General features: G+C 42.0%; 2 protein-coding genes across 2 annotated transcripts in view; one reads left to right on the top strand and one right to left on the bottom strand.

Moving 5' to 3' along the window:
* The window catches only part of hs6st3b (heparan sulfate 6-O-sulfotransferase 3b), a gene marked incomplete at both ends in the record, with an annotated part of 53,342 nt that extends 48,546 nt beyond the window's left edge, over positions 1 to 4,796 (bottom strand). The window contains one exon of the mRNA XM_079170760.1: positions 4,252 to 4,796. Coding sequence (XP_079026886.1) covers positions 4,252 to 4,796 — 545 coding nt within the window. The remainder of the gene's footprint in view (positions 1 to 4,251) is intronic.
* A 2,775-nt stretch (positions 4,797 to 7,571) lies between these two features.
* The window catches only part of uggt2 (UDP-glucose glycoprotein glucosyltransferase 2), a gene marked incomplete at its 5' end in the record, with an annotated part of 29,491 nt that continues 14,756 nt past the window's right edge, over positions 7,572 to 22,306 (top strand). Inside the window, 23 exons of the mRNA XM_079170154.1 lie at positions 7,572 to 7,699; positions 8,521 to 8,603; positions 8,703 to 8,833; positions 9,508 to 9,620; positions 9,802 to 9,979; positions 11,516 to 11,612; positions 11,697 to 11,763; positions 11,894 to 11,994; positions 12,269 to 12,368; positions 12,791 to 12,851; positions 13,125 to 13,216; positions 13,393 to 13,543; positions 14,651 to 14,770; positions 15,119 to 15,204; positions 15,339 to 15,474; positions 15,749 to 15,880; positions 15,991 to 16,155; positions 16,450 to 16,573; positions 16,661 to 16,759; positions 17,567 to 17,661; positions 18,255 to 18,461; positions 21,237 to 21,368; positions 21,953 to 22,083. Coding sequence (XP_079026280.1) covers positions 7,572 to 7,699; positions 8,521 to 8,603; positions 8,703 to 8,833; positions 9,508 to 9,620; positions 9,802 to 9,979; positions 11,516 to 11,612; positions 11,697 to 11,763; positions 11,894 to 11,994; positions 12,269 to 12,368; positions 12,791 to 12,851; positions 13,125 to 13,216; positions 13,393 to 13,543; positions 14,651 to 14,770; positions 15,119 to 15,204; positions 15,339 to 15,474; positions 15,749 to 15,880; positions 15,991 to 16,155; positions 16,450 to 16,573; positions 16,661 to 16,759; positions 17,567 to 17,661; positions 18,255 to 18,461; positions 21,237 to 21,368; positions 21,953 to 22,083 — 2,729 coding nt within the window. The remainder of the gene's footprint in view (positions 7,700 to 8,520; positions 8,604 to 8,702; positions 8,834 to 9,507; positions 9,621 to 9,801; positions 9,980 to 11,515; positions 11,613 to 11,696; positions 11,764 to 11,893; positions 11,995 to 12,268; positions 12,369 to 12,790; positions 12,852 to 13,124; positions 13,217 to 13,392; positions 13,544 to 14,650; positions 14,771 to 15,118; positions 15,205 to 15,338; positions 15,475 to 15,748; positions 15,881 to 15,990; positions 16,156 to 16,449; positions 16,574 to 16,660; positions 16,760 to 17,566; positions 17,662 to 18,254; positions 18,462 to 21,236; positions 21,369 to 21,952; positions 22,084 to 22,306) is intronic.

Below are 22,306 nucleotides of genomic sequence, written 5' to 3'. Positions count from 1 at the left end.
AAGTACAGCGAGGCTATATCAAAACTGTTAAAACAAACACCCTTCATTAGTAATATCATTAAGGAAGCAAAGAATTCACACACCAAAAAAAAAACACCCACAAATCAAATTAAAGTAGTTGCCAATTTTTGTTCTACTACACTACTTTCAAGACAGCTTTTCAGTGCACATAACATGAAAACCTCGAGGACACAGTCATCTAAACTTCATTATCCAGAATCACAGCAGAGGACATCCATTGTCTTACATTGGCACATCTCTCTCTCTCTCTCTCTCTCTCTCTCTCTCTCTCTCTCTCTCTCTCTCTCTCTCTCTCTCTCTCTCTCTCTTTGCTTCATCAAAGGAGAGTATATCGAAGAGCGACCATACTGTTCTCATGTTTGGGCTTTGGTCTCTTTGTACTTCTGAACTGAGCATTCATTATGCATAAGCAACAAGAAAGCTGCTAATGAAGATTTTATAATTGATAAAAAGTACTACATCAGCATGTGCATAAAATTACCATGAGGCCACAGTTAAAAGGGGAACAACTAGCCTAACATGAAATGAAACAGAGAGGGGGGGGGGGGGAGCTGTTAATACTGTCAAATACTTTAAAGACTTTAAAGAAAATGTATATTCATTTCAACGGTCAAACTTTTATTTTTATGGCCTTTATCCAAATCATAAATTCCTGTACCTGCCAAGTGGATGAGGCAATAAACCCGTAGGGACACAAAAAAGCATCAAATGTTAACTCCGTGCTAAAGTCAATTTTGTTTGTATTCCCAAACCCAACTTGAATTTCTAGCAACACAGAGTTGCAAGGTGTGTTTTCGAAGAGAGCTGAGGGCACAGAAACAAGGATTATTTGCTTGTTTGCACCTAGAAAACTAGATATATGCACTCTCGCACAAATTCTGCAAGGTGGAAATGGGAGAGGCCTATTTAGGTAGGCGTGTGCTTTTTACCAGATATTCACACAGAGTTTGATAGCAGTTGATTTTATTTTGCTTGATTAACCGTGCTTCTCCGTTATTTACTATTCGAGTACTTGTTGACCTCGGTGCTGGGCTGCTGCGTATAATTGCTTGCAGGTAAATAGAGGTTGCATTGAATGGAACTGAACAGAATGAAGAAATCCAGGAAGAAAACATGTTTGGTTCTCTACCTAACAGTTCAGGAGTTATGGTGACCCTACTCACACCAAAGGATAGTTGTTGTTTTTTGCACGTCAACCACCTATGAAATATAGGCTTTAATTTGCTATTAACCCTCATCCTACCAATTTGGTATTGCTGTTTTATAATGTGCTTTTTAAACAATGCGTTAAAATACAAATGTTTTAGGGTTGTGAGCGACACCAGTCAAAAGCACTCATTGCAGCCTATTGAGTTTTAATCAATAAAGTAGAGTAGATAGAAAACATGTTTGATATGGGTCCTAATATAAAGACTATAAAAAAAATAAAAACACTATCAGGGGGGTAGGGGACGCTCTGTCGGTCATTTTGAAGGAGACAGACACATCATGCAACTTTTCTAAAATCATAGTAATGTGTCCTTCAGATGACATTAAATACAAAACTAATAATGAGATTAAATAAGTTTACATTTGACTATGGTGGCTGTTTCTTACAGTAGGACCACGGTCGGTATCCCTGTGTGTTAAATACATGGGGTTTGGGTTAAACCCCATTTTAATGAAGGAAAGCTAAAGAATGTGCAATAAATGAGAAACTCAGAATCAGCGGTAAATTGTTTGTCTTCTCTGGATTTTAATTTAAAAACAAAGCAAACTCACACTCTGGGCTCTAAGAGAGTGTTGTCAGCCTCAGCTAATGTATGAATAACAATGCGACATATTCAATATTCAATATTATATCATCTGCAGGGGACCTTTAAAATAAGTTTTGCTGGTATTTGCTCAAACTGATTCAAGTAAAATAACAGCGCACATACACAGAGAGCATTCAGTCGAACACTGCTGCTTTATTCAAGATGTATAATGTGTGCTGCACTGTACTTCAGGCTGTATGTTTGATAATCACATTTCCTCACCCCCAGACCTGTAGCCGTAACAATAAAGCTGTGTTGTTGTTGTTATCGTTTTTTAATCTCTATGAAAGACATTCTGACTGCACCAGGATGGAAAATAATATTGCAGTTAGAAACTGAATTTGCTCATTTTCATTTTGATGGAAAGCAACATCAAATATCTCTCCGATACAACCGTTTAGTACAAAGGCAAAACAATTCTGAAGACACAATGAACTCAGTCCGTGCTTCATGCAAGTATACAGGCTGAAAATCAGCTCCATGTTTCGTGACCCAGTGTCACATTGTATATATCTACCTGAGCAACCCCAGACAAAACAGTTAGGCAAGGGACGCGTAACAATCAGGAATAATTCCTCAGCGCAGGCCTCTGAAAGTGCCTGAGAGGAAAACAACCTGCTCAACGAGCCGTCTTCATACAGCAGACAAGGTAATGCCACGACGCTCTCCACAAAGCAACTTGAGAGGACAGCACTTAGAGGTATGTTTCCCCCCCCCCCCAACAAAAAAAAAGCCCCCGAAGAGAGGCAGGCTCGCCCGCTCCACTTCTCCCCTGACTGACGGCGCACTCCAGAGGAGCCGTGCCGGAGGACACACACACTGATCCGGTCTGACATGCCTGACCTTTCCTGGGCAGCACGGCGGGGCTCACTGTGCAGAGTGCCCTGCTCTGCCTGAAAAGGCCACGCAATGCCACGCAGGCGCCGCCGCCGCCGCCACCGCCGCTCACCTCGGCCACCCCCCTCACCTCGGCCACCCCCCCTTTGCTGCTATCTGAAGAGCTGGCAAGGTGAATGCCCGGGCCCGCCGCCGAAAGACAGCCACTCAATCTGAGAGGCTCTCAGCCGCAAAACAAGGGTATGCCATCTGAATTTGGCAGTGATGAATGATTGGTACTTCCCACTGCACCCTCAGGGTGGAGTTCAGATTTTTGGAACAAGTGGACTATTTATTACGTAGTATGCATTTTACTGTACAAGGGGTGCTGCTTTACTGTGACCTTGTGCCATTTAAGATGCTTCAATTAACGATTGAAATTTGCATAATACTTGTTAGTCATCTCACTTATAAGTGTGCCGTGTGCAGTGGCTCGGTAGTGAAGGGGTCTAACGTAGTGTGTCTGCCAACAGTCTTGGTCGCGGGCAGAATTATCTCAGAATAGATGCTGTGGGTGCCCGCTGAAGAACAAGGGATGGGAGGACTAGTAAGTGCAGAGTAGATGCTGCAGCTGTGAAATGAAGAGCTGTCGCATCCAGTGAGCACTTTCCTAAGTAAAGGAAACACTTGGCACAGCAGGAATAACTCATGTGCTCATGTACTTAAGTGGAAGATTGTATTTTTTCAAAAACAGAGAATGGAATTCTTGTATGACACGTTTGGTCAGTGCATACTTCTCTAAAAAAAGTATCTTTGAGGATATATGACTGACTAACACCACGAAGAGGATTATCGAACAAGACACTAAGACCAAGAATGCAGTGTGTTCTGGTGGATGTGGTTGAGTTTGAGTATGACACACCCCAGCTTTGGACAGCAGAGACGGATACCCTCATTCACAGGGGATGAAACAAAGTCAATCACTAACCCTTTAACTTAACCTTAATGGTGCATGTTTTCATAAAACTCTCAGTCAATTAAAGCACTGGCACAGCTGGGCAGGAACACAATCACTGTGAGCAACTGACGTGATGACAAAGACAAACACAAACACAAAAGATGTATACGTCTGAAGGTCAAGCAAAGTAAAAGACTCGTAAATGTTGTTCTAGCAGTTCATACTATTGTCCCCATCTCTCACAGACTAGTGCGTGTACACCCTCCTCCTGCAAAGTGAGCTGAATGCTGGGAGAGTTGGTTGTGATTATTTGCCCTTTGATAATAAGCGTACAGGTATTGTTCCTGACTTCCTGACTAAAATATCACTCCAGTGGGAACACCATCCCATCTTTCATTACTCACGTCACTGTTCTAGACTGAAGGCGTTGCTAATTAAAACCAGGACAAAATTAAACTTCTAAATTCATTATGGAGACTCCAGTGCATGTGTCTTGCATGCCTGTTTGTACACATTGCTCTGGGACCCTGGTGGTTTGGGAGCCACAGAGCTTATTTCAGCAAACCTGCATTCACAAAATAAACACACACACACACACACACACACACACACACACACACACACACACACACACACACACAAGGGAAATCAGACATATACCTTTTATTCCTCTGGGCCTCCTTCTTATCCATAATGACAGGTACACAGTTCGTTAGCTCGGTCCAGTCTGCATGCAGCCCGCAGCTCCAGCCGGTAGAGAACCGGGAGAAGAGCCAGGACTCCTCTTTCCCCGGTCGGTGACATGTGCATTTCTTCTGCCCCGGCTTGCAGTCGCACGGCTGCTCCAAGCGAATATTCCTCACCAAGTGTCTCCCGAAAGTGGTTCCTCCGGTCTTCTGGATGTGCAAAAACACTATCACGTCGTCCCCTTTGATGTTGAACTCCACGTGTCTGTCGAGGTCTCGTTCGGTGAAGTTGAATTGTGACGGTTGCTTCGGGGGGCTGTCGTCCTCCAGGTCTTGATCTCTGTAGAAATCATCGCTGTCCTGGTACGGGCTGGAAAGTAGGCTCACCCCTCCTAATTTCTCCCCAGCCTTAAAGTAGCACGAATTGCTGCCAGCGGGACAGATGTACTGGTAACCTATCATAACAAAAAGGACAGCTAAAATAGGCACCAAGATGAGCTTACTGGACCTATCATCCATTATATCAAGATAATGTCTTCATTCCATTACTGTGAATAATAAGCAGCACCCGTGGGTTCTTCGGGGAGATCAATATCCTAATGGTCCATGCCTCAGAAAGACGAAAGGTGCCTATTGTTTACGTGCCACATGTTGATCAGATAACACCCTCCGGTAAGCTGGAAGTGCACCTCTTCGTTTCGTCTGCACTGCGCTGCAATTCTTGTCCAAAGTCGAGAGTCATGGCATTCAAATCTCCGGCTGTCCAACTTCTAAAGCCGGCGTATAGAGCTGCATCCGTGCGGGCGACTCCCATATACTCCGGTATCAAGTTCAAAATGAGGCACTTGATTAGAGTTTTTAGTTGTTATTCTTCTCTCCTCGTGCTGACCCCCCCAGTCTAAAGCGCAGTACGGTTCATTTCGGTGATGGACTGACTTCAGCAGGAATGCGCCGCGGCTCGGACTGTCGGGACTGGATCCTCCGGCAGCATCCTCTGCGGTCTGACTGACTGTGCTGTAATGCTTTTGAGAGGATGCTGCTGCATCCGAGCCGACACAATATGCGTTATGCTCTCTCCGTGGTTGGGGCTACATCCTACCCGTCCATCCCATAATCCTATTTTACACAGGGAAAAAGCCAGAAGCCCACACGGACACTGAACTAAGACAACATGGAAATGTATCCGCACATATATCAAATTCGTTGTAACTTTTTTTAATTTTCTTTAAGCGCATTCATCCGAGTGTGACCTTTGATGATTATAGACAATGCTCTGTGCTGTACCGTTGCAAGGGTAGGGATACAGTCTTTCTTTTCTTTTTAAATAGCCCAATTTAAAGTGTAATATCTGCTAATAAGACAGACTACTGGTAGGAGAGCCAATTAAAAGTGAAACAGCTGCTTTCTCTGCAGCAGTAATGGTCACACATCCTTTTGAACCATAAAATACTGGTGCATTACTTTACTGGCATGTCATGCAGGCATTTGCAGACTTGTGCTCAATTAACATATGCAAATTGTGAATGAACTCTCTATCTATCTATCTATCTATCTATCCAGCCATCAATATCTAAATCTTTTTTATTTCAAGATGTGTTCTTCTTTCATTACAGCTCCTTAGACTTAATTAAGCAGTATGGATTTTCTATTTATTTTTATGAGTTCAGTTTTGATCAATTGATCGGTCATATGACACTAGTGGACAACATGCCCAATGTTGCCATTTGAAATGGAGAAGGCTTTAAATGATCCTGCAAAGTGATACCAAAATTGAGTTTAACTATAAGAACTCTTTTACACACAAGGATCAGTTCACTGGTCATGGGAGGAAGCGCTACTCACCCCTGTGAAAACAGTATGATGTCTTCTGTGGCTCTGGAAGGAGCTTTCCAAAAATGATACCCTGTGAAGTTACCATCTTGGCTTGGGCTTAGAAAATTAAATCTTTGAAAAGGCCTGCTTTAAGATGGGTGCGTGGAGATCCAAAGAAGTGAGCATTTACCAGGCAGGAAGGGTCTAATAAAAGATGCTATGGAGTTGGACCATTTGGAATAGGATCTAGCGTTTTTAAGTTATACAAATTATAAATTATCTCAAATTCTGGTGCATTAATTTAGGCCTTTTCTTCCTCACACATACACCAACTTTATGGAAGTCTGATACTAAATTGCAGCTCAGCTCCTTTCATATTTGATTGATTGATTGATAGAGTAATATGCAAATCATTTAACCTATAATAACTATGATTAGCCTAAAGTTATAATAATGTAATTTGTTAAGTTATACTACTGTGCAAGTTATATGTGGTGCATCTTAAAATTAACGCTTCATAAAGTTAAGTTACATTGTAATTATTTAATATATTTATATGAGAATGGGGGGGAAGCATCCCATACAGCTGTAACTGCCTGGCTACACGCACACACACACACGCACACACGCACACACACACACACACACACACACACACACACACACACACACACACACACGCACACACAGAGTACGTTGTAGTGTATCTGCAACATGCTCTAATGTTTGGTGGGGAAGTGTTTGAGCTTCAGCGGCTGCCTCTTTAGCTGTCTACCGCTGTGCCCGAATGAATTCCAACTTTACCAACAGTTTCTTTATACTCTACACTCACTGTCACTAATTGTGTCCAACTAAACAATGTGTCATATTATGCCTAAGACGATAATAAAACACAATTATTTTTTTACGTCACGGTTGTTTCAGACACGATTAACGGTCAGCGCGAGCCACCACAATACGCGGCTACCCCGGCAACTAGCTAGCTGTGCCCGTTGTTAACTGCCCAAAATACCGACGCGAAGCCCTTTGCTCTGTATGGAAATGGCCAGCATCACTAACGGGGGGAAGGATATATTATTGGCAACACAGTGACCAGTGGTTGTGTATTTTTAATGTACGTTACATGTTCTTTGTGGACTTAGTTTGTTCAATCACGCCGGTGTAACGTTACCGTTTTCATTCAGGACAAGGCTGTTTAACTACTTTATGCTACTGCTAAGTTTAGTCTGCTCTGACTGACCCCTGTGGACGTCTAGCTAACAAATACTTCCACATGTAACGTTAGCTAGCATCTTCTGCAACCGTGTACTCTTGAGTTTCTGAGTGTTAGATATTTAGCGTCGAGTGTCACCGGTGTGTTTACTTGGAGTAACTAAACGCTACGTGGCACCTACTGGCACGTCTCAGAGGGAAACGTACTGATGGTCGTTGGTGTTTTGCTCTCTGCCACTGTAGGTTCATGTTACGTCGCACCGGGAAGTAATGAGGAACGTTATTGTGCTCTCACTGCTGCTGCTGCTGAACATACAGCATGTCACATCAGCACCCAAAGGCGTCACTGCCAGTCTATCAGCAAAGTGGAGCATGACGCCTTTCCTTCTGGAGACAAGGTACCCACGCTTGGACGTGCACACCGGGCATCTTGCACTCACACAAATCTGCAATAAACAGGATTTAACGGTCGAAGTCATGAGTTAAAGCACCCTTAACGCAGTCTATACCCCTCAAACTATTTCATTTAGTTAGCTAATTGCTCAGTTATATTTACCCTGAATTCAGTTTCCTAGCAGATAGGTCTAGAGGCCTTTTCAAAGTAAAATCCAGGATATGGAATCCTGTCTTATCTTAAACGTAGTCTAATCTAAATATACTGTGTCTAACTCTGGAGTTGACCTATAAAATAGCAACAGCGTGTACGTTGTTAATGATTGAATGTAAACTCTCTCCTAGGTTGTTCAAACATTGACATTTCCACTAAAATACAGATAACACAACCTCAGTGACCTGGATGGGCCTTAAGAAGAAATACAGAAAATATACTATTGTTTCTTTTTAGTTACCTTTTATTCTAGTGACTGGGAACAACTGCAGGTTTTAGAAACTGTATATATTCTAGTATATTTAGTGTGTATCTTTAGTATTCATACACAATGGACTTAAATAGCAGCCAAAAGTAATTTAGATGTTGACACTGATTATGACTTAGCGTATAAAGCTCTCTTTTATGGTGTTACTACAACCTTTGGTCAACAACATATGATTTTATTCTTCTGTGTGATACTTCACTGTGAAAATGATGAAACCAAGGCTGGGCAGAATTTTTAACAGAAAATATAAAATGATCATGTGGTCTGTAGCTTTAGTTTGTTGTTTGTAACATACTGTGGTTGCTGAATAATGCTGTTTAATATTTTCTTTTACTCCTATGTAGTGAGTTTATTGGTGAAGATGGGAATGAGAAATTCTGGCAGTTTGTTGACACCGTGAAAGAGCTCACTGTATACAAGCAAGGAGGTGCGTTGATCTAAACCCAAATATATTTTACAAACTTTGAGACCTTGAGCTTCTCTGCTAAAGAAACCTCACAATTACTAATGTGGATGTATCTCACAGAATCTGTGCGCTCGTACTACAACTTGATCCTGAAGAAGGCTGGCCAGTTTCTTACGGATCTTCAAGTTAATCTCCTGAAATTTGCTCTGGCCCTACGGTCATACTCACCAGCTGTTCAAGCGTCTCAGCAGGTATGTTGTGATCATATAAGTACGACTATTTCATAGTACGCTATGCAAGAGAGCCGGGTTCATTCCATGTTGGAGTCTGTTCCACTGTTTATCCGATTGTTGACCTCTGCAGGCCTTACTTACAGTTTCAATTATTCTCAAACTAGCGTGTTAAATACTCCACATCAATGATTAGTTTTCTCACAACTGTATTTGTATTTCCCTGTGGTTTCTCACAGAATTCAAATGTGGATAAGGTTAATTGTCTGTAATTAATCCATGGGACTGCTTTTTGTATCGCTCTCAGATGCATTTATCAACATGCACGTTCAGATATTTATGGTTCCCACAGGATGAATAATATCAGTACCTTCCTCCTGACTTGTCATCTAGCGCAATCATCTGGTCAAAATGTAATTATGTCCGATACTTTGGTTTATGCCTAGTATACCTAAGTATATATAGCGATGCACTGGTTGATGAAGTTGAATGAATAATGCCCTTTTGGTGTTGTGCTGCACAGTGGACATTGTTGTGATGATTTCTGTAGAATATTGAGAATATATCAATTGCATAACTTATTTATCTGTGATAAACTTTGATTAAAGAGTGAGGGGTCTTCACCAGATCGTGGCATTGTTGGCGTCATGTTGTGGCTCAAGAACATTCCTTCACTCCTCCATGTTCTCTAACAGATAGCCAGTGATGAGCCTCCGCCCGAGGCTTGCCCTGCCTTCGTCTCCATCCATGGTCAACATAGCTGCAGCACCAAAGACATCAAGAAGCTCCTGAAGGCAGCTGCAGGCAGGTAACACAGAATGGCGCTTTCTTCCCCTCTGTGGATAATCTCAAATCCCTAACGCAGAACAATGTGAAAAGTTTCTACAGTTGTTTTGTTAAAAACATTGTTGCCTCTACTGACTCCATTGTGCCTGTAATGAACACAGAGAGTGTTTTATGTCTTCAACAACATTTTCAAATGTCTGCAGGCCAAAACCGTATCTACACAAGAATGACCACACGTATCCAGGGGTCAATAAAACCGACGTGCCAGTCGTGATCCTCTATGCTGAGATTGGAACCAAGAAGTTCACCTCGTTCCATAAGGTGCTGTCGGAGAAGGCCGGAGAGGGCACACTTGTATATGTGCTGCGGCATTTTGTAGCGGTGAGTAGCAAAGTAATGTTCCACTGATGAAATGTTTTTGATAAATAATGTGGTTTCCAGTCAGTCTCAGTGAAAAGTCGTCTAGTATCTAACTTGTGGTTGTATCTTCCTCATCAGTCTTTTTCAATCTTTTGGTTTTCACACTGAGGAACTCTGTTTTAAAAGATAAGGATTGTGATATTCTATCATTTTCATGTCAAGATCAAAACAAACAATCAATCCAATTGACAAATATTGTCTGTGTAGCCAAATCCTAACACAGCATGTTCCTCTGTGCCATAGAACTCTTTCATCTTTACTTTAAGTGATGGCACTATTGCAGTTGGGGCTGGGTGATATGAAGATATATGTCGTCAATATAATATATATATATATATATATATATATAACGTTCTTCTATATAGCTTATATTGTGATTTTACGTCAGTTAGGCGCTTTACTTCGCTCTGAGAGTGCACATCATGCAGAAACGGCTGGGCCTATAACAACAATAATTATTATTTTTTCCTTATAATTTAGCTTGAAACTATGAAATGTTTATTTTGCAATAAGGTTCCTAATATAATTAGGAACTCAGTGTGTTTTTACGACTATTTATCGTATTTATTGAATTTGGTCATTTTGCCTATGAGTGACACAACAGTGACATATTATTCCTTTTAGTATATTCCTCGAAATCTAACTGAAAACTCAAAAACTAACCACGATCCTGATGCCTTTTGATGGTGTAAAAAGTGTCTGTTTTGAAAAGCAGAGTGTGGGCGTGAACGACTTCTGAAAGCACGAAGCAGAGCTTTGACTCTCAGTCACATAAGTGACAAAGTGGAATGTCGGTGAATCTGCTGCTGCTTGTGGGGGCCCATGTGGTTCCTGTTCCTTCTGGTGAAACACATTATAGATTGTAACTTCCACTGACTCTGTAGTAAACAGGTCAGTCGAGTGTGAACATCCCAATGGCGGTGTACGTTACGCCACTCTGGCCATCCCTTGCCATTGCACTTGGTGACGTATGGAGACCCATATCCTGAAGTTACTAAAAACCTGATCGCATATTTACGTTGCGTCCCGAGGCCTTTTTGGAACTTGGTAGCGGCTGCTGCAACTCGCAAGTAAAGATAATTTTTCGGGAGTCGGCATTCAGCCTAAGCTGTTGTTGCTCCTAGGCGTTTCCGTTTCACAATTAGAGAACTTACAGTGTACTGTGGCAATATCTAGCAGACCAGACATCTGATTAACTTATTGGGAAGATGGCATCCTGTCACATTGCCACGCTCTAAGTCTCTCCACTGTGTGACCCACTCTACTGTCAATGTTTGTGCCTGGTTTAGTTTGCTAGCTAAATGCACTAATTAGAATGGGTGTCCACCTCATTTTGGCTTTAAATTGTACATCTTTTTAGGCATAAAGCATTTCCTATGGAACGTATCTGCAGTGTTGATGATTATTATCACAGTACTTTTGAAAGAAATGTACAAGTATTAAAACTCTAGACCGTTTTAACATTAAAGCCGCCACTCTGCCTCCCACCGCTTGCAGGATCCGAAGCCTCAAAAGATGCTTTTATCTGGGTATGGTGTCGAGCTGGCTATCAAAAGCACAGAATACAAAGCTGTGGATGACACCAAAGTAAAAGGTCAGCTTGTGACTTCTCAAACATTTTGTGTGCTGGACGTCGCTGTGACCGAGGCAATAAAACACAAATCTTGTGCTTTTGTAGAATCGGGTGCAAACGCGGAGGAAGACAACAACGATGAAGTCCAAGGGTTCGTTTTTGGAAAATTAAAGTAAGTAAAGATTTTTTTAAACTGACTTTTGGCTGCTGGTCATCCTGTGCTTTGTGTGACTTTATAAAGAGATGAAAAGAAATCCTTGATTGTATTTCTATCTTCTTTTTTTAATTCTCCCCTTTTTAAGGAAATCTCACCCTGAACTCCAGGAGCAACTGGTCGAGCTTCGCAAACATCTCCTCGAGAGTACAAATGACATGGTCCCGCTCAAAGTGTGGGAAATGCAAGGTATGGGTTCTCTATTTCAGTTCAATGATCATGAGGGAAATGTATAATTACTGCAGTGAGGCATTGAGTTGTTTTATCTGTCGGGTTAATGCATTTTCTACCATTTGTGGCTGGAGATGCTTTCGTTTTGAATTGTCGTCTTTGACTAACACTTACCAAGTTTATCAGCATATTAAATGTAATCTCATTTCACTGCTTTGCATGAATTCCATTTGTCCAAACATGTGCATTGGTAGATATAGATGCTGATGATTTCATTATTTCATCTCCACAGATCTTAGTTTCCAGGCAGCTGCCAGAATCATGTCGGTGCCAAAGTTTGATGCTTTGAAGCTCATGCGAGACCTCAGTCAGAACTTTCCGAGCAAAGCCAGGTCAGACAATTTGTCTTATTTTCTCTTTCTGGCTGACTGGTCAACGCGTTTGGTACCGTTCCAGAAAATCCATATTTTCAGGAGCCCCTCTCTGTGTTACAACGTGTGAATCCAGGCACAACAAGCGCTGTTATTAAAGTGCGCATGCAATCTGTGTTTTATAAACCCATTTGTTTAAGCATCATCCATTAAATACAGCTTTTGATACAGAGAGCTAATCAGCTTTTTGATGTCTGCTTATTTAGTCTCAGACAACTTGTAATAACACCAAAAAATGCTGAGTAAGCGTCAGCTGTTTGTGGGGAGCTGACGTACCATTCTGAGGGCCCGTATGTTTTTGGAGATTAAAACTGGCATTTTACTGCCGGCTTGGGATGTGGTAAAAGCTGATGGTGACTGTACATGTTTTACTGTTCCCACAGATCACTGACAAGAGTGGCTGTAAAGCCGGAAATGAGAAAAGAAATTGAGGAGAACCAAAAGGTGTGGTATGATAAGCAGCCTTTCCACACGTCGTTGCAGTTTTGTTTTTCCAGACAATCTGTTTCTAATCTGTGTCTGGAATAAATTCCATAACAACATCAAATGATACATTTTATTTTCTCCTCGTCTTTGCACACACTTTATTAATTTAACTTCCTGCTGCTGTCTCAGTGCGCACGTCGTTTCTCGTCAAAAGAACCAACATCAAAGGTAGAGTCGCTCATTTAGGGGTTTTCTTGCATCCGACTGAAAACTTTGAGCTTTTTCTTTCAGCGGCTCGGTGAGTCCATCGGTGTACACCCGGGAGACGGAGAGCTCTTCATCAACGGACTGCACATTGATCTGGACATTCACAACCCGTTCAGGTAGGAGCCCAGCAGGAGGGCGCAGTAGTCCGCCTGTGCTCTCCCCAGGACGCCGCAGACCTACGCTTTGGCTCAGTAATCCTGTTGCAACAAGATCAGAGTTTATTGATCTGCAAAGCGACTGCCGCACAGCCAATATGTATAAGACATTAACCTTTTTGATTTTATATTTACAGTATTTTAGACATCCTCAGAGGAGAGGCCAGGGTCTTAGAAGGGCTTCATAACCTCGGCATTAAAGGAGAACATCAAGGCAAGCTGCTGAGGTTACCCGTGAACGCTGTGGATGACAGCTATGCCTTAGATATCAGACATCCAGCTATAATGGTGAGTTCTGTCCAAAGGCATTATTCTTCTGGCCCATAATGCAGGTGTGTTTTTTTTTTTATTTTATTTTTTTATGTACCAGGGTGTGAACTAAGTGCATCCGTCATCAGGCCATTGCAACAGTCTCGAGCCTGCCACAAACTTCAGGTATTAATTGGGACTCGGCCAAGAATAGCTCTCAAATGAAAGACTTCATTTGCACTCCTGTGGCCATTATAATATTCTAGGTACGATAAAAATGCTAAAGAAATTAAGAATTTAAGCCTTTCCATATTCAAGCAAGAGGTCTGTCATTTCAGCTTGCATCCCCCCTTCTAGTTACTGAGAACATGTGGGGAGGCTTGTACGGTAAGTCACTGAAAGCGAGAAAGACCACCGTTAGTGCCAGATTGGCCAGCAATAATGGATCACTTTGCAACTATGATTATGGTCATTTATCATAAAAAGCCATTTCCAGAAGCTCACTGATGGTGGGCGGTAGAGCTTTATAACAAATGTACATGTTAATGTTCACATCAGATCCAGCATATTTCTGTCCACAGAACTGTTCGCTTACATGCCTTAAAACAGCTTTATTTCCATGCCTGTGATTACCTGTTTTAATGAACATTCTCCACCTTATGAATAAATAGTTCAGTTGTAAAGCAGTTAGCAGGAAAGCGATTCTTTCAAAAGTTAACTAATGTAGCATTGGTCAATGTCTTGTTCAAAGTGGAGGTTACAGATGCATAGTGTGAAACAGTATGGTATATCTTTATCTTTGATACCAGTATTACCTTGCACGGCAGCTTGATTCTTGCCATGTCACGATTCTCGTGTGATCACATGTCACACGAGAATCTATCTTGTCAGGCTTCAAGTATTGCATTTGTATCCGGTTAGCCAGAGCACAGCACAAGGCTTTTCTCTGAGGAAAATGCCTTTTCCCTCTTCTACTGACATGTTTCGACAGGAGTTAGATTGACAGATGGTTCATCCAATCACCTGCCAAGTATTTCTTTTGAAAAAACGTCCTTGAGTGAGGTCCTTATTCTCTACCTTTTTCCAGGGTTGCTCTTCAGCTGCTTGTACTTAACTTGTGAACATCATTGTTTTTCTGCTTTCCAGTGGATAAATGACGTAGAGAATGACCTCGTGTACCGCAGCTGGCCAATGGGTGTACAGGAGCTCCTCAGAGCCACGTTTCCTGGAGTCATTCGGCAGATCCGACGCAATCTCTTCAACCTGGTGAGTCTCCTGAAGGCCAGAAATGCTGCAGGGCCGCGATGATAAAGGGAATGGAGTTGAGAAATTGCTGTAGAAATGTGAAACTCGTTGGATGCTTCTGACTCTTCTCTAGATAAAACACTTTTTTGTCAAATTGCGGGGTGTTTGTAATCATTTCAGGTTCCACAGTCAGATACACGATCACAGAAGAGATCACTGAGTATATTTGAATACTTAACACTTCCTCTAATTATCAGAACTGTCTGGGTGTATTGTTGTATCTGCCAAACGCCGATCCATCCGTGAGGAATGAGTTTTTCCAATTGTATTACGATTCAGATTTGATGACGGTGCTTTTTTCGTTGATAGGTGCTGTTCCTAGATCCAGTACGGGAAGAAAGTGTTGAGCTGGTGAAACTAGCAGAGCTTTTCTACAAGCACAAGATCCCCCTGAGGTTGGTGCCGTTATCGCTAAAATCACCCCCCACGTCCGTTTGCATGGGCCGCTCTTAGCATTTAGACTCTTAACCAGTTAGTGATTGTCAATTCAGCTGCAAATTGAATACTTGTTTTGGCCCCCTTTCTATAGAATTGGCTTTGTGTTTGTTGTCAACACCAAAGATGAGATTGATGGCTCCTCAGACGCAGGGGTTGGATTTTTCAGACTGCTGAATTACATTGCAGACGAGTATGATTTATCCCAGGCTCTGATGTCCATTGTCTCAGTAAGTATATTACATTCATAAATCTCTGTTGTTTTAGAAAGCACTTCTTTAAGAATAACTAAAGCGCGCTCCTCGCCAGCTCATATCTATTCGTGCCTCAGAAGTCGGGTCTTTCATTGTGCCTCGTGTCCCCATGGTTTGAGACATTATTGAACTACATGAGTCGGTGGGATTTTGCCTCCGGTATCAGCTTTTTCAAACAGACTTGAGAATTATTGACAGTCGGCGAGATCTGAAGACGGTGATCAAATCCGATCTGACCACTCTCTTGCAGATGTACAACAAAGTAGATGCAGGGGAGACGCTGTCTGTTGATGCGATATCTGCTTACCTGAAGAGAAAATTCCCCAAAGCCAATGCTGAAAGGATTCTTGGCGTAGAATCCGAGTATGATGACAAAAGAAAGGTAAGAAAATCAAATAGCTTCTTTCCGTTTATCGGAAGTTAAAATAATTACTTGAAAAAGATAATTAATAGGAGCATCCAAGAATCCAATCCATGTTTTGTGTGTTCCAGGACGGTGCCCTGTTCTACAAAAAGAGCGGCCTTGGTGCCTTACCACTGGCTTTATTTAACGGAGTCCCTCTGAGCCCTGATGAGATGGACCCAGACGAGCTGGAAACCATCATCCTGCAGCGCATAATGGACACCACCACCACCTTCCAGAGAGCTGTCTTTATGGTACGGCATAAGACACTCGTGCTTCATGTTCAACCTCACAAATCTACCCCTTTATTCTTGCCAGGAGTAGAACCTTCAGATGAATATATATATATATATATATATATATATATATATACACACATACACATACACAGACACCGTGCTTTTTAGTATTCATACAAGGACTATCTTATATACTAGCCTGAGGTTGTTATAAGCTTGATATTAGGTTTATTGCAATAGCAGAGTATATGTTTAAATCCAGAGTTCCCTTATAGACTTGCCCTCATCTGTTTGATCCATTGCCTACAGGGTCAGTTGACTGAGGGCTCAAATGTGGTGGACTATCTCATGGAGCAGGCAAATGTGGTTCCCAGGATGAACCCTCTTATTCTCAGCACTGACCGGAAGTACCTCGACTTCACTGCCAAACCAGGTGACCTGTGCTGCTCATCTTAAACTTCTACATTATTGATTCGCTCCCTGTATTCCTCATATTTGTTTCATCTTCCTTGCTTTGCAGTTGTAGATGATTGGGAGGACACGACTATGTTTTCATACTATGACTCCAGAGACAAAACCGCTGTGATGGCGAAGAGAATGAAGTACTTTACAAATACTGGTAAGATATCACGTAGTATTAAAATATGCCTTTGGTTTCCTAAACAACACAATTTCACCATTTCATTTTCAGTAACAAAATGACTTGCAACAATCTCAATCACTTATTCGAGCATCTGCATTCTGTCATGTACAACTGGAGCAACCGTTCTGCATTCACTTGTTGAAAATGTGTGAGATGAGCAGTATCTCAACAGAATCAATCCTCCACTGCTCTACTGATCTATGAATGTGTGAAATTGACCTTTGTTAAAGCAGACAGGCTGCGCCTCTGGCAAGATAATTGCTGGATCTGCTGACTGGCTTTCGGCCAACAGTCTAACTGGTCGTCAGAGCTGCATTTGGCTGCTCAGGCCTGGAGTGTAGCTGTCTCACTGAGGCTGAGGAGGCTGGACTAGTTGACTGACTGACTCACTAACTCACTTGGGGGGGGGGGGGGTGTAACGATGACAGGTGGCCCAATTCTCGACTAATACACCGAGCTCTGTGCCAGATGTCTCAGTCTCTCTCCCTTCTTACACACAAACTAAACATTCGCTAAACCTAATCTTACATCTCACTTTCATCCGATTATCGTCGCCCTTCAGAGGATTAGCAGCTCTTACTAAGTGCCACGTAAATAATTTAGGTTGAGATTTTTTTAGATAGAAAACTACTCAAAAATACATTTGCCCTCCACCACTACTTTAACAGTTTATTGTACAAATGTCAGGAAACCATAATGTATTTTAATGCTGGAAATTGAAATGGACATGTGACATGTGTGTAGAGTTTAGAGTACAACAGAGTCATTGCTCTTTTACCGTAGATGAGGATGGGATGAGTGGCGTGACCGTGTGGATAGCCGGAGATTTTGAGAAGGTCTCGGGAAGAAAACTGTTACTCAGTGCTCTGAAACGCGTGGTGAGTATCATCTACTCTGTGCTACTTTCTTTTTTATGGGGAATGAATGTTCACTCGATCAATAACATTTTCCATGTTTGCCTGTCTTTGACACAAATCTTGCAGCTGGTGTAACTGCAGCTACTAAGCTGTACAGCTGTATATGACATCAGGGCAGAATGGATGTTAGTACATTGAGATACTGTTTTTCTGATTAGGGCAGGCCCGTATGACCTAAAAATAAGCACATTTAATATGAAAATGAATTCTCTGCATGTTTGCCCTCCCAAAAAGCATCTACACAGATGCCTCTAAAATGATATATTCACTGTTAGTACACTACAGATGAATTAAGTGTGATACAGCAGGCAGGCATTTTTTTTTTTTTGTCATAAAAAAAGATTCATTGCTGGTAGAATAAGCAGAAAATGAAAAACCTTTCCTGTTACTTTTAAGCAATCAACACTCTCCTCTCTCAGTGCTCTCTGTGAGTGACACCTGCAGTCTGTCGAAATATGTGACTGTGTGATATTAGTGTGAATTATATCATTGCTGTGTCTGTGTGTGTGTGTGTGTGTGTGTGTGTGTGTGTGATGGTGTGTGTGTGGAAGCAGAAGGCCAGCCCCGGAGTGCGTGTGGGGGTGATAGATAACCCCAGCGGAAAGCCAAACGAAGATAACACTGTGCTGTACAGGGCTATCTGGGCCTCGCTCCTCACCCAGAAGAATAAGGCTGCAGCCGAGTTTGTGCAAAAGCTCCTGAGAGAGGAGAGTAGCCAGCTCCTCCAAAAGGGGACCAAGATGAAGGACTTACTGATGCAGGTAAAGGAGCGATTAAGGAATGCAGTTTTTTTTTTTTTAACGTTTCAAGCAAATGGAAGCCATTTAGATTCTGTATTCTTTTGACATTACATCAACGTAGTGTGTGTCCTGTGTTTAAGGTACAGCTTTGCAGTATATTGATTTGCTGATTATATTGTGATATGAGACTAGAGGAGGTCTAGTCATTATTGTATTGGGACATACATGTTTGCCTGTCTTCAAGGCTACATAACGGTTACACAACCTTAATTCTTCTTTGATACTGACCAATGTGCTGACCAGTTGCTCCGAGTATTAACTGAAAACTGGCATCAAATGTCTGGTCAGATAAAGACAAAGTAAGTATTTAAATAAAGTATATTTTTTTGTCCATCATATCAATATTAGTTATAGTTTAATTTCTTACAATAACCTTGTTTGAATATGTTCTCAAAGCACCAATAGTCATCTCTAATGTAGTATCATATTGATATACTTTTATATCAATAATGAGATATTTGGTACGCAACAAAAGTCAAACCCCAAAAATCCTTTAAGCACGGCCATCACATGTCACACAATAACAATTACACTGCAGTGAGACTTATTTAGCCTTTTATTAAGTTATTCATGCTCTGAGCCATGAGCATGCTGTGGTGTAATGTTATTTTAACCAATGCGAACTAATAAGAGATTAGTGTAACCAAGATGATAATGGATTTTTTTTTTTTATAGCATCTGTGATCCACCTCCTGACTGAAAGAAAGGAACGGTTTACATGCTCATCATAATGAGTCGGATATAAGATACCTCCTACCTGCCACCACAATTTGTTTCATGCGTGTGTTGACTCCTTCCAGCAGAGACGTTCTTTGATTCCAGCGGTCGAATCTGATTAGACAATTACAGTTTATTATCTGCTGTGTTAAACACACGAATGCCTCTGAGCTGAGGTGGTGAATAAATCCCATATCTTGTTTATTCTGACAGGAACGTGGCAGAACACCCACGGCCAGCAAAGTATGAACATATGAGCAACTCAAAAGCATAGTTTGTGTGACACAAAAACTCTTAACAAGTGAGATTCCATGACAGTTATTTAAAGACATTGAGGGCAATGTGGATACGGTCTTCTGTCATGGTATGTGTAATTTTATGTTTCAATAGTAATATATATATTGTGGAATAGTTCATCTTCTGTAATCAATTGATGAATTATTTAAACAGACTGAAATATCTGTTTTTGGCTGAACCGGCATAGTACAGTACCTGAGGTACTTCATCACACTGCTGCAAAATCTTGTAAATCCAATACTGCCATAAAACAGTCATCCTCACTGATTTGCAACACTGCCTGCCACGGACTAATACAACCAGAGATATTAAAGGGATAGCTCCCTAAATACAAACAGTATGTCAAAAGCTTACAGCTAGTACCAATTCATTTTGCATCATATCAGCCAACCCTAAAAGATATGCAGGGCTACAGAATGAGTGTCATTGTGTTGAAAGAAAGAAATGCATTGTTTGGGGTTTGATTTGTTTTTAAAGTTATTCAACACTGATATAATTGATAACTTTTTAGGCAGATTTGATGAACATAATGGCAAAGAAAAAAGATCTGTCTGTCCCCGCTTTCGTGATTCAAGTGCAGAGTCGGGGGGGGGGGGGGGGGGGGGCGGGGAAACCGGTGATTGATGAGCCCATCTTCTCGTTCCCCCTCCTGAACATCAACAAACCGAATAGATTTCGAGCACGCATGATGCTCCACAGCCTGTGGATGCCAAGGCAAGCGGCCTACTCACTTGTCGGTTCCACTTGATCCGTCACAGAGGCCAGCAGTAGGCGGGCTCCACACGCTGAATCTTTAACTTAAAAGAGCCGGTGGATAGCTGGTCTCCAGCACCCGATATATAGTCGAGCTCCTTGCTTCACCGTTCATGGTTGTGCAAAAGCCACATGTGTTCAGCCAAGCCCGACCATCACTCTGCTTCTGTAAAGCAGTCTACGGCCAACTAGTGTTCTCCATCCTGTAGTGTGCCGTATCCGCCCACTCAGCATTACACACAGAGAAAACTAATTCTCAGGTGCTAATCAACAAATTAGCTGACGGGGAGAGCTCCCGTCTCTTCCGTCAGGAATAAGTCATACGGCACCGGTTCCATGTGGGACTGGTGAACCGTAACTAACTGCCCTTCAATTATGCCAACCTTAAACAATGGTGAGAGAATGGGCTGGAAATAGCAACGGGAAGATGGGTAAGAGGGGGCTGTGTGAGTTGAGACCCAGAGTCGAGGGATATGAGTTTATTATTGGCTGCCAGACTTGCTGACTGGATTGTGCTGACATTATTGCTATTTCACCTGTTCTCCTGAGGAGAGATGTTGGAGAAACTAATAACCTGACTCCACAAACTCTCCACACTCCCACACCTAATTTGTTATAGACAAAAATAGTGGAGGCTTAATTAAGAGTTTGGTGTATTAATTACAAATTGATTAATCTCATTTCCACACGTGCATTTCCGACAGCTCGGTCCTCTGGCTGAAATATTTCATGTTTGAGAACTGCAGTGATTGCGCTGACGCGAGGCGTCAATGATGTTGTGGATAATTTGTTTGCCTCGCATACATCATTCCTTACAGCAATGCATCACTCTGATTTTTGTTTTTGGACAGGCTGTAAAGGGAGAAAGGTCTATCGGATCTCGCTGTGCAGCACAAATTCAAAAATATGAGCCAACAATGCAATCAATTTATCCAACATCCTAAACAAACGTGTGCTATTTGGTTCCAGGGCATGGACAGAGATGCCTTTGAGAAAAAGTTCAACACCCTGGAAGTGGATTTCATCCGTAGTCAGCAGCTGTTTTGTCGAGATGTCCTGAAACTGAGTCCTGGACAGCAGGCGGTGATCAGCAACGGCAGGGTAAGTGGGCGTCAACGTTATTTCAGACTATTGATCCATAGGCATAAAAAGTTAGAACTGACCACGATATGTCGTCAGAAAGGTAACGCCTTGGTTGAATGTTGCTGCTTTTCTTTGGTACAGTGGAGTAGGCTCCTCTAAGCAGCTGCACTTTGGAGGATTTGCCCCTTTTTTGTTTTTTCAGAGAGCTCCCTTTTGTACCTTCAAATCAGCACGAATGTTTCTTAAAGGTCAGAAGGTGGCACAAACTGCACTGGTCGAGTGTCTGTCTGTGTGTACAGAGCTGATGAATGATGTCTCAGCAGCAGTGATGCTGACAGCCACGGACGAAAGAGGCCAGCCTCTGAGATGGCAGTAACAATTAATACAATTTCACATCCCTCTGCTGCAGTGGCAAGACTCCCAAAATAGAAAGGGGGGAAAACACACACACACAGGCCCCGTCAAAGAAAGCCATGACTTAAAGTGAATAAAACACTGTTACAATCGCAGAGCATTTGACACAAGTAGTAAACCATGTAATACATGCTGAGATTAGAATGGGAACAGTCGTGTTGTGACTGCATTTATTGTCTTTATTTTAGATCCTCGGTCCATTCGACGAGCAGGAAGAATTCACTGTGGAGGATTTCCAGCTGCTGGAGAAGATTACACTGAGCGGTTCTGCAGAGAACGTCAAAGCCAAAGTTAAACTGATGGGGATGAAAGCAAAGCAGTATGTTTGTATATTTCTCTCTTTATATGTGAGAGAATCTGCCCCTTTCTTTCATCGTCTGTGATGAACCTTATTAGCCATCCCTGGTTACATGATAATGACAATAGTTATTATAACGTGTTTACACTTTCCTATTTGTGACAATTCCGTCTTGTTTAAAAGGTTCCAGCAACAAAAATCTGCAACTTTCAATCATCAGCCACATCAAGTGTTCTGTAATAAA

This window comes from Pholis gunnellus, assembly GCF_910591455.1.
Source record: "Pholis gunnellus genome assembly, chromosome: 12".
NCBI lineage: Eukaryota > Metazoa > Chordata > Actinopteri > Perciformes > Pholidae > Pholis > Pholis gunnellus.
Note: the sequence above shows the minus strand (reverse complement) of the source record. Positions and strands in the feature narration are given on the sequence as shown.